The 14,677-nt window shown below is 30.8% G+C and overlaps 1 protein-coding gene across 1 annotated transcript; it reads right to left on the bottom strand.

The window, feature by feature from the left end:
* Positions 1-65: 65 nt before the first annotated feature.
* LOC106109509 (major facilitator superfamily domain-containing protein 6-A) lies at positions 66-13,083 on the bottom strand. Its single transcript, XM_013291030.1, has 14 exons — positions 12,815-13,083; positions 12,404-12,479; positions 11,826-11,964; positions 9,662-9,884; positions 9,224-9,398; positions 8,334-8,548; positions 7,700-7,913; positions 7,379-7,476; positions 6,924-7,077; positions 6,162-6,346; positions 5,568-5,817; positions 4,910-5,121; positions 4,393-4,585; positions 66-909 (listed from the first exon to the last, which is right to left on the bottom strand). The coding sequence occupies exons 2-14, from the start codon at positions 12,471-12,473 to the stop codon at positions 824-826; spliced, it is 2,214 nt and encodes a 737-aa protein (XP_013146484.1). The 5' UTR covers positions 12,474-12,479; positions 12,815-13,083; the 3' UTR covers positions 66-823.
* Between the last annotated feature and the right edge of the window lie 1,594 nt (positions 13,084-14,677).

Below are 14,677 nucleotides of genomic sequence, written 5' to 3'. Positions count from 1 at the left end.
CTGTTTTATTCCAATAATAAATAATCTACTGAAATATAGTTTTGCACATTAAATATACACGGCAATAAAACTCAGTGTTTTTTTTTATTTCCTTCATAAAACTATTCTAAAGATTCAATTACACTAATAACTAAGTACCCAGCACTTAAATCTAGAATAATTGCACACGATAAAGAGAACTACGTTCTGTCCCAAATCAAGAACTAAATACAGTTAAAAAAATATATAGTGTATATGAGTTAGTTTATCATCATTTCTACAATGCGAGATTTCCGATGTTAAATAGTGTGAACAAAGGCTGCCTACTGTAAAAAAATCTTTTTTTCTTCACATAATTTAGGTCTTGATTAAGAATCCCGAATAAAAAATTCTAAAATATAATTCTTTAGTAATAAAAAAGGAGAGATAAATACATAAACTTGTATATGTTGGATAAAGCAACAGCCATGAGTTTGAGTTTCAATTCCATTGTTATTGTAAAGCTAGTTTGTGAACCTTAATTTATATCCTAAATATTTAAATATTTAGAACAAAAATCTATAACTACTAGCTGCTTTGTAGAGTAAAAAAAACAACAATTTTAAACATACGAAATAAAGAAGACTACATAAATTTGCTTAAAAGTAGTTCTGCGTTACTTATAGCTTATGTTTATTATTTTATGCTGCCATGTTGAGTCAAATTGCCTACACGATTGACAATTTTAATATTGTAAACAAAATTCATGAACATTTTTGCTAACAATCGATATTGAGACGAGAACTTACAAAAATAATACAAAATAGTTCTTAGAATTTTCACTAAAATCTACCCGTAAACTACTTTAGTGTTCCGCGTTGAAATCTGTCATTTCTTGAAGTATATAATTTGGATCGTACAGATTTTCGTAACGCATTATAGACGAGTAAGCTGTAAGAGAAAAAAAAAACAAAATTAATTACATGCAACTAGCAACAGAAAACATGCATAATGACAAGGAAGTAGTTTGTGAACATGATAACAGACATGCACGTATTATACAAGCAATGAAGTAAAAATTTGGAATATACTTGCTTCTACACACCAGTATGGTAACAATCTTCGACACATTTTTCGGTATACATTTTGATAGCAATCTGGTTAACCCAACATTAATACTAAAATTAAAACTAACAATTAACAAGACATCCTAAACTCACACAAAGTATTCAAAGTACAAAAAGAATAAATCAAACACAGGCTTTATAATGCCTAATAGTTTATTTCAATTAAAAGTACACTAACACAAATAACATAATACTCGATATAATAGGAACATAATATGCCGAATAAAAATACGTATATCACCAAAAAATGGCATTAAATCTATCACTACATTCCTAAATGGATATAAAATTAAATCTATAGTCACTTATTGAGCCCTCGAAAGAGTATGGAATAAAAATAATTAAAAAAAAAATTAAAAGCACAACAAAACCTTTATAAGGTTAAAAAAATCACAGACATAATTGAAGCAGTTTAATGTTGATTATTAGTACTTCATAATCTCATTTGATGTCTAGTTTAGGTTATTAATGTATGATGACTGATGACAAAAATGTATGGATGGAGAAACAGTTGAACTGAACAATTACATGTTTATCAAAGTACAGTTCGTTATCAAATAACAAAAATCCCGGAATATCAAAAACCTTAATAGAAAAGTAAACGATACATATAAAACAGTTTGGTCCATGTTTGAAATCTCCAAAAAAAAAAATCAAACCGTTACACCGATTTTTAGACGTATACACTCATCCATCCACAATAGTTCCCATTGAATAATAGTGCTTTGGAGTTTGTCTTGTATTTAAGCTAAGTTATATTTGGTGAATTTACGTAAAAAAAATATTGACACTTATCGAGGCAATAAATGCTGGTTGCAATAGACTTTTTACCATCAAAGCGCTTTCCAAAGCCAGCATCACAACCAGTATAACAGAATACACACAGAAGTAACTATGTCACATAAAAAAGTAAATCTAATTGGTATTTTGAACTGAGTTAATGAAACAATCTCTTTTAGTGATTAAAAAGGTAAAAAAGCAAAAAACAGTAACGAAAATAGAAGAAACATATTCCAAATTTTTAAAATACTGTACAAACATTCATTTAATTTCGGTTTTTACAAATACGGCTTATATTGTGATGATTTAGTAAAGTATATTCTTATCGTTAAATTACTTCAATATCCTTACATACACAATATATGAGACATAATTTCCCGACATCAAATATTGTAGCTAAAAATTACAGTCTTAATGTAGGTATAAGATACAATATAAATTATAGGTTTGAAACATTAAAGTATTTTACGAAGATAATTCGAGCCAATAAAACGAATTTTCAACAGCACCATACATAAATGCATCACAAATATTTAATTACTGGGAACTAAAACAAAATAATATTAAACAGTAATGTCAATAATTACCTCTTAATAAAAGAAGGCATTTAAAAAAACAATTGAATCATGAATTGAATTTCAATTCGTGAAATATTCTATTTCATTGCTTCATAGAACACTTAGGAAAGGGAAAAAATAGGTAAGGAGAGACATTGAGAAAGAAAGAGAGAGAGGGAGAGAGAGAGAGGGGGGAGGGAGAGAGGGGAATACTGATGTAATGTCAAATTGTATGGTGCAGTGCGATGGTTGTAAAAATATATATAATTCGAGACATGTTTCAAAGGAATTTTTCACACAAATATGGCCTTAGAACTATCGACTATTGCAAAGATCGATTATACAAGCATAATGAAAAATATTAATTTATTTTTCTGCTATCGCTAATAGTTTTATTTGTATAATACTAAATTTAAACACATATATAATAAGTACATAAAAATTTGTTCTTTAATTTGATCAATGTTATAATTGCTAAAAATCTTACACTATGCTAGTGTTAAAAGGAAACCTAAAATTCCACAATATTCAAGAAATTGATAGGTAAAAATATCACTATTCAAAATAAAAGAAGCCTATATTTAAAGGGACAGCTGTTAACTGTGTTAGATTTGAGAAATGGAACTTTCACGACAGTAAAAAATAAAACAAAATTTATAGTATAAAATACAGATCTGAACAAACAGTGATTAATGAAATACATGTTCAATTCTATGGTTAGTTTTATATAACAACTGTCCCCTTATAAAGTAAAATATTATTACATTTATAATACATATGATAAATCATTAAAAAGTATTATAGGTAATTTATACCTTACTTTCTATTTCCTAAAATTACAGAGAATTTATTAAATTTGTTTATAAATGTTTATAAGCAAATTTAATAAAATAATTTGGGCAGTGGATCTTAATGGTTAGTCTGGTCGTATTTTTCTTCTTCACTTGGAATGATTTTATACTAAGTCTAAATTTAAACGATTATTAAGGAACAAAAGCGATGCGCTTGGGAATATTCCGCTCTACACCTCGCTTTATGTCCCTTTCCCTCTTAATTTATCTATGATTCTAGTCGCCTCGTGCGAAACAAGCCGATATAAAGTTCATATAGCATTGTATATTACTATAAACTATTAGAAATTTTACACACATAATTTTAATAGGAAAAAAGTAAGAAATTAAATAAATAAATTAAAAATAAATAGAAAAACAATATTGAAATAAATAAAGAATAAATAATGGTTATTGCTTACAGCATTTTCCAACTTTAAAAATAGTTGCTTATAGCGATTTGACTTTGTTCGCAAACTGTTATTTTTAAATTAAAGTATGTAGGAGTCGTGCGTATAAGATACGTTGTCTCTTTCGCACGGGTGCTCTCTCGTTCGCTCACGTTACTTACGCAACCATTTATTTTTTTAGTCGCTCACAGTTCGCCACATAACTAAGACACGTGGTATATTAAGTAGTATAAATATGATATTTAGTGTGAAGTAAACGGCTATTTATTATTTTTTTACATTCTATTATATATACTTACATTGAAACATTAATTGATTTAAAAAATTACGAAAGAATAATGTGAAAGTAGGAAGAGCAAAGCTAAGTTTTAAAAGAGTAAGGTTTAAAAATAATCTTGTTTATTATTCATAAATGCAATACCAAATAAGTGGACTGTTTGGTGGGATGGAATAGTTATAGTCTCGGCAAATACAATACAGGTTTAAGTATACAGGATTTCCGTAATAAAATGTATCTTGCCTATATTCATTAAAATAAATTGCGTTAATATTAATTTTAAGATACTTTGATGTTGATTATTCAAAGTAAATAAAATTGACAGTGATTTTTTTAACCGTTACTTAGTAAAAAGCTAACCAATTACATCCTAACATAAGTAATTGCGATGATATTTATACGAGGTACGTCATTATAAGAAAAAAAATTATTCAGCTTCCGCTGGTTCATTACCTTTCGTCAGCTCAGCATGACGAACTTTGTCCCTTATTAGATATTGGACGAATACGTGAACAACGCAACATATAAGTGATCCAATACCAAACCACAGGAAAGTATTTGAACCTCCATATGTTTCATATAATCTTCCACCAATAAAACTGCCTAGGGAAGTGCCAACTCCTTCGAAAACTGCACCAACAAGGCCCTGAAAGAATTACAATACAACTAATGTAGAAGGGAATTATTATTGACTGGTTATCATTAAATTTGGTCCTATTTTTTAAAATTCCAAACGAAATTATCTATATCTGTAAAATCTATTCATCCAATTTTACTAGTAATATAAATGTAAAGGTTTGGATGAATGTTTGTTAGAGTTTGTAGCCTAAAGAGATTAACAGATCTTGATTAAATTTGGTATACATGTATACGATGGTCTGGAATTCGTAGACTACTTGGTTTTGATTTTCTTAATACCACACGAACGGAGTGACGGGCAAAAGCTAGTATAATCAGAATTCATTAATACCTGTACAGTTGTTTCGGTTCCCGGTGGTGACACAACATTGGCATAGGATGCCATCGTTGGGTAAAACATTCCGAATGTTATACCTTGTAACATCTCTATTGGAAGCACCCACCATGCGTTAGTCAGTAAAGAATATAGCACAAAACGTACACCAAACGCAAATAGCACTAAACTCATCATATTAACATGGCCCAACTTTTTAAGAATATAACCTGAAAATAACAATTAAAATTACTATTTAACAAATTCATATTTTTTGTATACTTCATACCAATATTATATTTTATTAGCTCTTCACGTGCGGCTTCGTCCATGTGAAATTTAAAAATATTTACTTCATTTGTTTCTTTTAAGTTCTTTACATGTGTCAAATTATCAATTGCAAATGTCAAAATTACATGACATGATGACAAACCATGGCAACCTTGCTTCCTTAATGTTGGCAGCTTGTAGTTTATGGTCCCTTTCCCACATTAAGGTTTTTCCAATTTATTTATTCCCTAAGTTTAATAGCGTAAAAATACTGAACGGATCTCGTTGATATTTCGCATAACTTTAGAGAATAGTCTTCAACACATAGGCTACTTACTTTTTTAATTTCACATGGACGGAGTCGCGGGCAAAATCTAGTATATTAATATTTTATTTCACCACTTACCGGATGCAAACATGAACGGTATCTCACCACCGAACGTCTGAATAGCACTAACCAATCCTTGCAATGTTTTAACATAATCAGAATTATCACAGCCATAAATATCTTCTAGAAGCCAAAAGAGGAATTGCCAGAGAAGACCGGTACACAAACCAACAGCAATCGTCCATAGCATAAACACGAGCGTAGGTATCGAAGAAAGCAGAGTACCAACGTCTATTAAAATATTAACCGACATCTTTGTAGATTCACTCTGAAAAAAAAAACATAATTGACTTTCCCAATTTTTGTGGAAAACAGACACAAAATTTTTGTAAAAAAAATTGACCCTGTTTTCCACAAAAAGGATGACAATAACAGGAGAGAACTACATTAACACGTTCAATGCGATACCAGCTCTAAAACACCTGGTACGTATCTCGCTTATAATGCGAATAAGATACAGGGTGTTCTACACCTGGTACCGAAGGAACTGAAAGTATATAAAAATCTATGCCGCTTACGTATTTAACATTTTTTTTGTCAATAAAATTATAAAAATAATAGCAGAGCATACAAGTTAAAAGAAAAACATTGAAAGTATAAAGAACTACTTACCTTAATAAAGCATGAAACAATAACATCTCCACACATAAACACAAACATTAGTATAAAGGCGATCGTATAATCTTTGTAAGCGCCTTCACTGAACCAGTCAATTAATGTACCAGTTAGTAATGAAAATATACCCCAGCCAACGGAACCCCAAAGTCGCTGTTTGCCGTATAAAGCAACTTGTGGCCCTGAAAGAAAAAAAAAATAATTAAAAACCATCATGTGAGTAAGGAACAAAAACTACAAGCCAATAGTATCAAAGCAAGATTGCTGGTAACGGTAATTGTTAGCCAATGGGAAAGACCTTCAGTCATTTATGCATATAAATTTTGATATTTGCAATTGAAAGGTTCACAAATGTATGTAATAAAGTCATCATCATCATCATCACCAGCTCACTATACGTCCCCACCGAGGGACTCGGAGCCTACCCTAATATGGGGTGACTAGGCCATAGTCAACCGCGCTGGCCAAGTGCGGGTTGGTTGACTTCACACATATCTTTGAATTTCTTCGCCGATATGTGCAGGTTGCATCACTTTGTTTTCCTTCACCGTAAGAACGTTGGGTAAATTATGTACATATGAAAATCCGAAAAATCGAAAATCACATTGGTACATGGCGGGATTCGAACCCAACACCTTTTGATTACAAGTCAAGTGTTCAAACCACTGAGCCACCGAAGCTCTTTAATAAAGTACAGATAATATGTAATAAAGTACAGATTATAAAATAAATATTAAATATTAATTATTGTGATAATACCTAATACGTTGAAACATATAGCATCTGCAAAAGTCACTACCACAGCTTGACCAATCCAACTTATTATCATCAGTAGGAAGAAAAGCCAAAACTGTCTTGTATATTGTGTTGAATTGTTACGACTCTCTGTTGCTGATTGAAACCATTCATTAATCTGTAAAAAAAACACATTCGTATGTATTTTTTTCTATATCTATATACATATAATAAAATTGGAATGTCTGTTGTAGGGAAGATGATGTATTTGCGTTGTTGATAAAGAAAATTCCATTTTTTTTTTGTCTGTCTGTCCGCAAGCCGCGTTTGTTCCCAGTAATCTCCAAAATGGCTGGGACGATTTCACCGGACTTTCAATGAAGGGTAGCTGACATAGATGGCCATATTTTACGCTACTTTGGACAAAGTCGCGGGAAACAGCTAGGGTTGAATAATATTCTAGTGTATGCAGTACTTACAGCCATATTATCACATTGGATATTACAACTTGGATAAAATATATCTTTCCCAGTTTCAAATGCAGCTTTCTTCATACAATTTGGATAGTGAATGGAACCTGTAAGACAAAGCAATAACATGTATATAAAATTGTTCAAAAACTACCAGGATCGATTTCTATAATTATTTCACCAATAAATAACTATGTTATCACCGAGTATATATATTAATTTCGCGTAGACGAAGACGCATGCAACAGCTGGTTTTTTAAACAAAGATACATTGCAATGAAACATCGATTTTAGTCAAATAAGACTATGTTAGTACATAGAAATACATACCATCAGGTAACTTGATATGATTAAGCTGGACAAATGCACATTCCTCTTCAGTAATTACTGTAGAAAGCAGCACACTTCCAACAAATGAGAGATTTTTAGGGAATTCTGTACCAATTCTGGTCTTTGGACGGCATGTTTTGGCTGCATCAGCTCCCCATGCTTCACATATCTCCATAAGACGCCAAGGAGCTGACTTATCTAAGTCACAAGAAACCTGAAATGTTGTTAAATTGAATTTTTATTCAAGTTTTATGTTTTCTAATACCACGCGGATGAAGTCGCGGGCAACGGCTAGTAAAAAACCAACTATGGTGCAAAAAAACATCAATTTCGAAGGAGCACAACTTTATAACAAATTACCATCCTCTATTAAAAATGGGGATTCACTTAATATAATTAAATTAATGTTAACAAAACATGTATAAGAAAATTGTGCAAAATTTATATAAAATGAATATAGGCGACAAACAATATATTGTATATGTAGATTGTTATGTAAGTGACTATATGTCTTTTTGGGGATAAAAGTCTTTAAACATAAAAAAAAATGATAACAGTTTAGTTAAAAACAATCTTTACTATTTTGTTTTAATAACACAGATAAATAAATTTTCATATGAATACATTAAATTACCTGACATTCATCATTTGTTTGTGTAGCAGCTTCTTTGAGAGCATTTGTATCATTTGAACATAAACGGAAATTGAGCAATTTATTTGAGCAAGTCATAATTGGCTTTGAATTGCCTATCGCCGAAAACAGCTTGGAGTTTGTACAATTCATTGCGCAAGATTGATTGAGATCACGATATCCCTCACCAATGTGACAATGTGGTGTATAAGGGTATCCTGAAATTATTAACGAAAAACACATAATCTTACTAATATTATAAATGCGAAAGTTTAGATGGAGGGATGGATAGATGGATGTTTGTTAGAGTTTGTAGCCTAAACGGGTAAACGGATTTCGATGAAATTTGGCATAGATGTAGAGGATACTCTGGAAGAACACATAGGCTACTCACATTTGTTTTTTTAATTCCGCGCGGACGGAGTCGCGAGCGAAAGCTAGTTATTCCTAAAACAATACTGTTAATACGATGCTGTAGTCAATATATAACTGGGGAATATATCTATATTAATATAATAAAGCGTAAACACACACTACTTTGAGGCATAGAATGACAGCAATCACAGTATGTTTTTGAATAATCTTCTTCATATTCATTTGATAAAAAGCCCTAGCACTTACAACACGCCTCAGGCTATATACCTTTACACTATTAAACTTGGGATAAATTGGGTTAAAATGAATTGGAAAAAAACGTTCATTTCGGAAAGGGACCATAAACTACAAGCTGCCAACATTAAAGAAGCAAGGTTGGCATGGTTTGTCATCATGTCGTCATTTCTACATTTGCAATTGATTATTTCACACATGTAAACAATTAAATAATTTTTTCATAATTTTATGTAGATGAAGTCGCACGGAAACAGCTAGTATAGATTAAATGATGTACTTACCATCTAGTTTTACTGCATCCGTATTTAAATACAAGCATTGATCATCTCTAAGATCAGCATTATTAATATGTGCTGTGTATTCTATTAGATCCGTCTCGCTATAACAGTATTGGGGCATATGCCAATGTTCGCAAACTGTTTGCCACATCTTGGGAGAGTTCATTTCACAACTCATCTGAAAAAAAAAAAATCATCTCTTTAATTTACAGCACTGTAACTCCTTGCTAATTATATCAACACTTATATGGTACTATAAGATTTATAAATATACTAGGTTCCACCCACGACTCCGTCCATGGAATTTTAAAAAATCTAATTAGCCTATGTGTTCCAGATCCGTTCAGCAGTTTAGTCTACAAACTCTAACACACAACCTTCCATCCAAACTTTTGCATTTATAATATTAATAAGATTGACTGAAGAAATAAATATACTTACATTACATTTTGATGTACCGTTGAGATTTCCTAATGAGTTTTTACTGCATTGATTAATCGATTTCGCATCTTGATAGCAACTGCGGAGAAAGGATGCTCCATTGCCACATTCCAATTGCACAGATGAAGTATTTCCTGTCTCACCAGGTATAGTATAAATAGCCGAAAAACTAACTATAGTCACAATTTGGAATAAAATAAATATCGATTTTTGTCTTTTAAACCTGTAACAAAACAAATATTGTTTGTGTATATTAGGTTTTACTACTACATAACCTGTAAAGATAATTAGGCAGATACTATATGAATAATATAGCTTTATAAAAACAATAAAATAATACAGATTTAAGATATAGCTTGTAGTAATCAATGCTACATTTTTTAAAAAAATGTCGCATTATGTACTAATTTTTAAGATGTTAAGGGAAGTGAATTGGAAAAATCAAATGGTAACACAGTTATATTTAAACAATATTATCTTAAAGAAATAGAATTATATTGAGGGACTTATCTTAATTGCAGCTAGATAAACTAAATAACTAAAGTGTTGGATTAATGTTAAATCGAATTATCATTTATATCCTTTTCATAGCCTATTATATTCTTTACATGATGATGTTTTATAATTCATCTATTTAGAAATCTGTATTTATGAAATTATAAAGTAATAAGAAAAAATATGAAAAACCATTTCTCTCTTGGGAACATGACATTTTTTTAGAATTCTGTATCCCAATGTTTTACTCCAGACTTTATCTTATATCCAAATATCACTAAGATATGTTTAGATAGGATAAACCATTGCATAATTATAGAGTAAACATGAAAAACAAAATTAACATATACCAAGGAAACAATCCTCTACATATATGCCAAATTTCATCAAGGTCCGTTCCACTCTTAAAGCTACAAACTCTAACAGATAACCATCCTTCCATCCAAACATTTACATTTTTAATATTGGTAAGACATAAAAAGCAATATTACTCTCCTAACTTTTTTAGTTCATCATAAACAATCTGTGATTAAGCAAGTATAGACTAAGCATGAATTGTTTAATAGTGCAGAGATGTTATCTCAACCTTGATTGCAAACGCAAGTCACAGATCACAAACATACAACTGTGTAAGGTCAAATCTCCGTCTCTCAATTGTTAAATGTAACATAAATTTAAATTATGTTTTAATAATACAGCCCTTTACATCCTCTTTACTTCTTTGACCTTCAATCTAAGTTTGCACATGGTTTAAGTTTTATAAATAGTAACATGTTTTTTTATCTTTTTAAATGTCACTCCTAATTCATATTGCATTGTGATTTAAAATAAGAAACAAAAACATTCCTCAAGGATTCATTTCCTTGAAACAGATAAAGACAAAAAAGTTGTCTGTGGTATTATGTTGAGCAACCCGTTTTTCGGGTTGGCATACCTGTGGTGCATGTTTTGATTTAATTACATCCTTAACTACAGATATAATGGAATGCACATTATATCAAATGAAATATTTGCCTGTTAATTTGGTAAAAATGGCTTGCAAATCTCATTATCAATATTCATTAAATAATTATTAGCCAAATGTAATACTGTAGGACCTTGATAACTCAAACCTCGGAAACTTAAAAACCTCTATAACTTCAAAAAATAATATGTTCCCTTCCCATCAGAGCCCAAAACCTCTATAACATAGTCCGTTGATAACTTAAAACCTCTATAACTTAAAATATTTTGTTTCCCTTGGACTTTAACTTATCGAGGTTCTACTGTATAAGGTTTTGATACCTATCATATATTTAAATAACTTGTTGAGATATAAAAAAACTGTTCAATGAATGGAATCTTCATCAAAAATCATTTTATTAGATTATCAAATTTCAATCAATTCATGTGATGAAAGATGCATATTGACATCAATACAAAAGGCATATTGTAAACATACAAAAAATAAACTTAATATCCCAATATTAAGATAAAGATAGCTCGGACATAGATAAAAAAAGAGTTACATAACATTTTTATTTCTAACACCAACATTCTACACTAATTTGTCATTATGTGTTGCTTAGCATCATTTTAGTGCTATTATTAAAAAGGTACTGCAAACAAGTTCATTCATACATTAATTTACACTTATTAATGTAATTTATAGTGATTAATAAACACATACCTGTCAGCTATTATTCCGAACAAAGGTTTTGCAACTAAACCAAATATTGGTAGGACTGTGTAAATTAAACCAACTGTTGCTGATGAGAATCCCAACTGGCGAGCATATGTTGATAAATATGGGACTAAAGGTGCGGTACCTAAAAAAGAACAACACAAATTAAAATTTAGTAATGAACAGAGTGGTTGAAGGGCAAACACAACATTGTTTGGTTAATTTTAAACATATCAGCCGTCCAAGGCCATTAGCATGATGTACAGTGCCCCTGAATCCCGTTATACCTCGCTACACCTAAAATTGTGTTTGTGGCAACTCAAATGAAGTTTGCAGCAGCTAGGATTTGTACACTTATATATAATCTGCATATATCTAATTTGGCATAGTTGTAGAGGACAGTCTGGGACAACACATAGGCTACTTACTTTTGTTTTTATTAATTTCCACACAGACAGAGTCGCAAGCGAGAGCTAGTTATTTGTATTTAAAATTAATCAGTTTATAACTAAGTCTCATTTATCCTAAAGACAACTTACTGCAGTTTTTGGTATTGGCATATAATTAATAGAAATAATTCTCACCAGCGTTAAAAAGAAAGTAATGTCCCTTTATGGGCAGCAATTTTTTATCAACCTTCATGTTTTTTAACATTCTTTCCTGCAAAAGAGTAAAAATCAAGTTAAGAACGAAACATTAATAAATAAGATACATTTGGAAGTCTTTGCTTTTTGCTTATTGTAACTAAATAGTTATGTTTAGTATTCAATTACTATTGAGGCAAGTATCAATTGACGAATCTATAACTCCAATTGGTTTCTGGTGTATAATTATGTCAAGTATTTGTTACAGATTGATATAAACTACAAACACTTAACATAACCAATAATTGCTGACAAAAAATGTTGTCGCGAAAATTTCGACATGGAAGTATTTAATCAATTTAGTACATCAAATAATTTGAGCTCATAATTGGTAATAAAAAGTTTCCATACCTTTTTATTTTATAAATATGTTAACATCACTGTTTTAGAACCACGAGTTACTGATTGAACTTTTTATTGATTTAACTGCACTTCTATTACTGCAAAACAATGTAAACGTCGCGATAAACAATAAAATATGATAACTACTATCTTTGATAATAAAGATTACGATTTGGTAATAAAATGCCCTCGTTTTATCAATTTAAAATTATACCGTTGTCTCAAGTCTTTTGAGCAAATTAAAAAAAAAAGTGTCTTTTCTAAGAATAAGAAGCAAAACTGAACTGAACTGACAGAAGTATTGCTTTTGACATTTTGATTTTCAGTCAATAATTTAATGGCCGCACACTTTTACAAAGACTGTTATGGTTTTTTTTTCGTATATTCTTTGGAGTAAAGGAAGCCTATGTTTTCTTTAAACATTAAATGTATTTAGTAAAAATACATACTAAAATAATAAAAAATATACAAATAAAACACGGATAGATCGAAACTAGCGCCACGCGGAATTATTAGGAACTGAAAAAATCTTAGTCTAGAATTTTGGTCAGCGATCGAACTCAAGAAAACGTCGAGAAATGTGCAACAGTCAGTACTAATCGTATTTTAGGTTCAGGAACTTGGTTTTCACTTGCTACTTAATATCAAAGTTTGATAGGTTTCACTCAAGTTGGCGGAAAACTGTTGACTATGTTTCACGGAAAACACGCGCTAATCGTAGACAAGCGTAAACTATACCACTTTACTACTTGATTATCTTTTTAACATAAAAACAGCCAAAACCACGTAAAACACGTGCGATCACCAACTCTCTTATAATTGAATTGAGGTTTGAATAAAACCCGAATGTCAAGAGTATGCTCATGCGAAAAAAAAGGAAACGACTTTTTATTTTATTACGCTTCCATGTATCAAGGCATCATAACGCCTATAAAAAATAAAAATCAAGTATAAATATTTTCTGGCAACCCGTGGTGGACGTTTTACTGTTTCGTTAATTTTTGACGGAATCTTAGTAAGTTTGTATGGAAGATTAGGGTTTGAACAACTTATAGATTAGTGTTATTTGTGAGTTGAGGGCTTGTTTATTATGTACTATTCCATAAATACAAGAAACACAAGTGACCACGAATTAATCAAATTTCGACGAATTCTTGATTCGGGAATATCCTCTATTTTCGTATACTCTTGCAATGCTCAGCGTATAACAATTTCCATGACGGTAACCTGAGTTCGTATGCATTTTACTGGGATACTTCTCCGTACGGTAAATGGATATTGGCGCTACTATTGTTGTCTACTTATACCGCGTATTATATTGCGTTCAATACGATCTTAACAGGAGATTTGTTAACTTGTGAATACTATATTTTTCAGGTAGTTTTTTTTTAGACAGACATAAAATAATTAAAAGCTGTTATTACTTATATGTAACGCAAACACACGACGAAATATTTTTTTTTAACATGCAGTCATACCAATTTTATTGAAATGTATAGAGTCTTTAGGTAATCTTCTAAACCCTTGTAGGCTTCGAGCCCTTCAGTGGGGACATAGAGCTGATGCATCTATTGATAGATCCACATATGTCCTTACTTTACAGTTGTAACCACTGCGCTGTACTGCATGATATTGAATAAGCAATGTGTGAACCGTGTAATCAGGATGAACGTGGCTTAGTTGTAAGCAATAGGAGTTTGTGCATATCAATGACCGGTTTATAAATAGAATTATTAAACCCAAAGTTTCCAAATATAGGAATAAATCAAGGCAGTGAATCAGTGATTTAAATAACATATATGTATTCCTATCCGCTTAATTTTTTTAGCTGGTAGTTTTGTATTTAGCTATCTCAATTCGATTTACATGTTT

This window comes from Papilio polytes, unplaced genomic scaffold, assembly GCF_000836215.1.
Source record: "Papilio polytes unplaced genomic scaffold, Ppol_1.0 DF821288.1, whole genome shotgun sequence".
In the NCBI taxonomy this organism is placed as follows: Eukaryota; Metazoa; Arthropoda; class Insecta; order Lepidoptera; family Papilionidae; genus Papilio; species Papilio polytes.
Note: the sequence above shows the minus strand (reverse complement) of the source record. Positions and strands in the feature narration are given on the sequence as shown.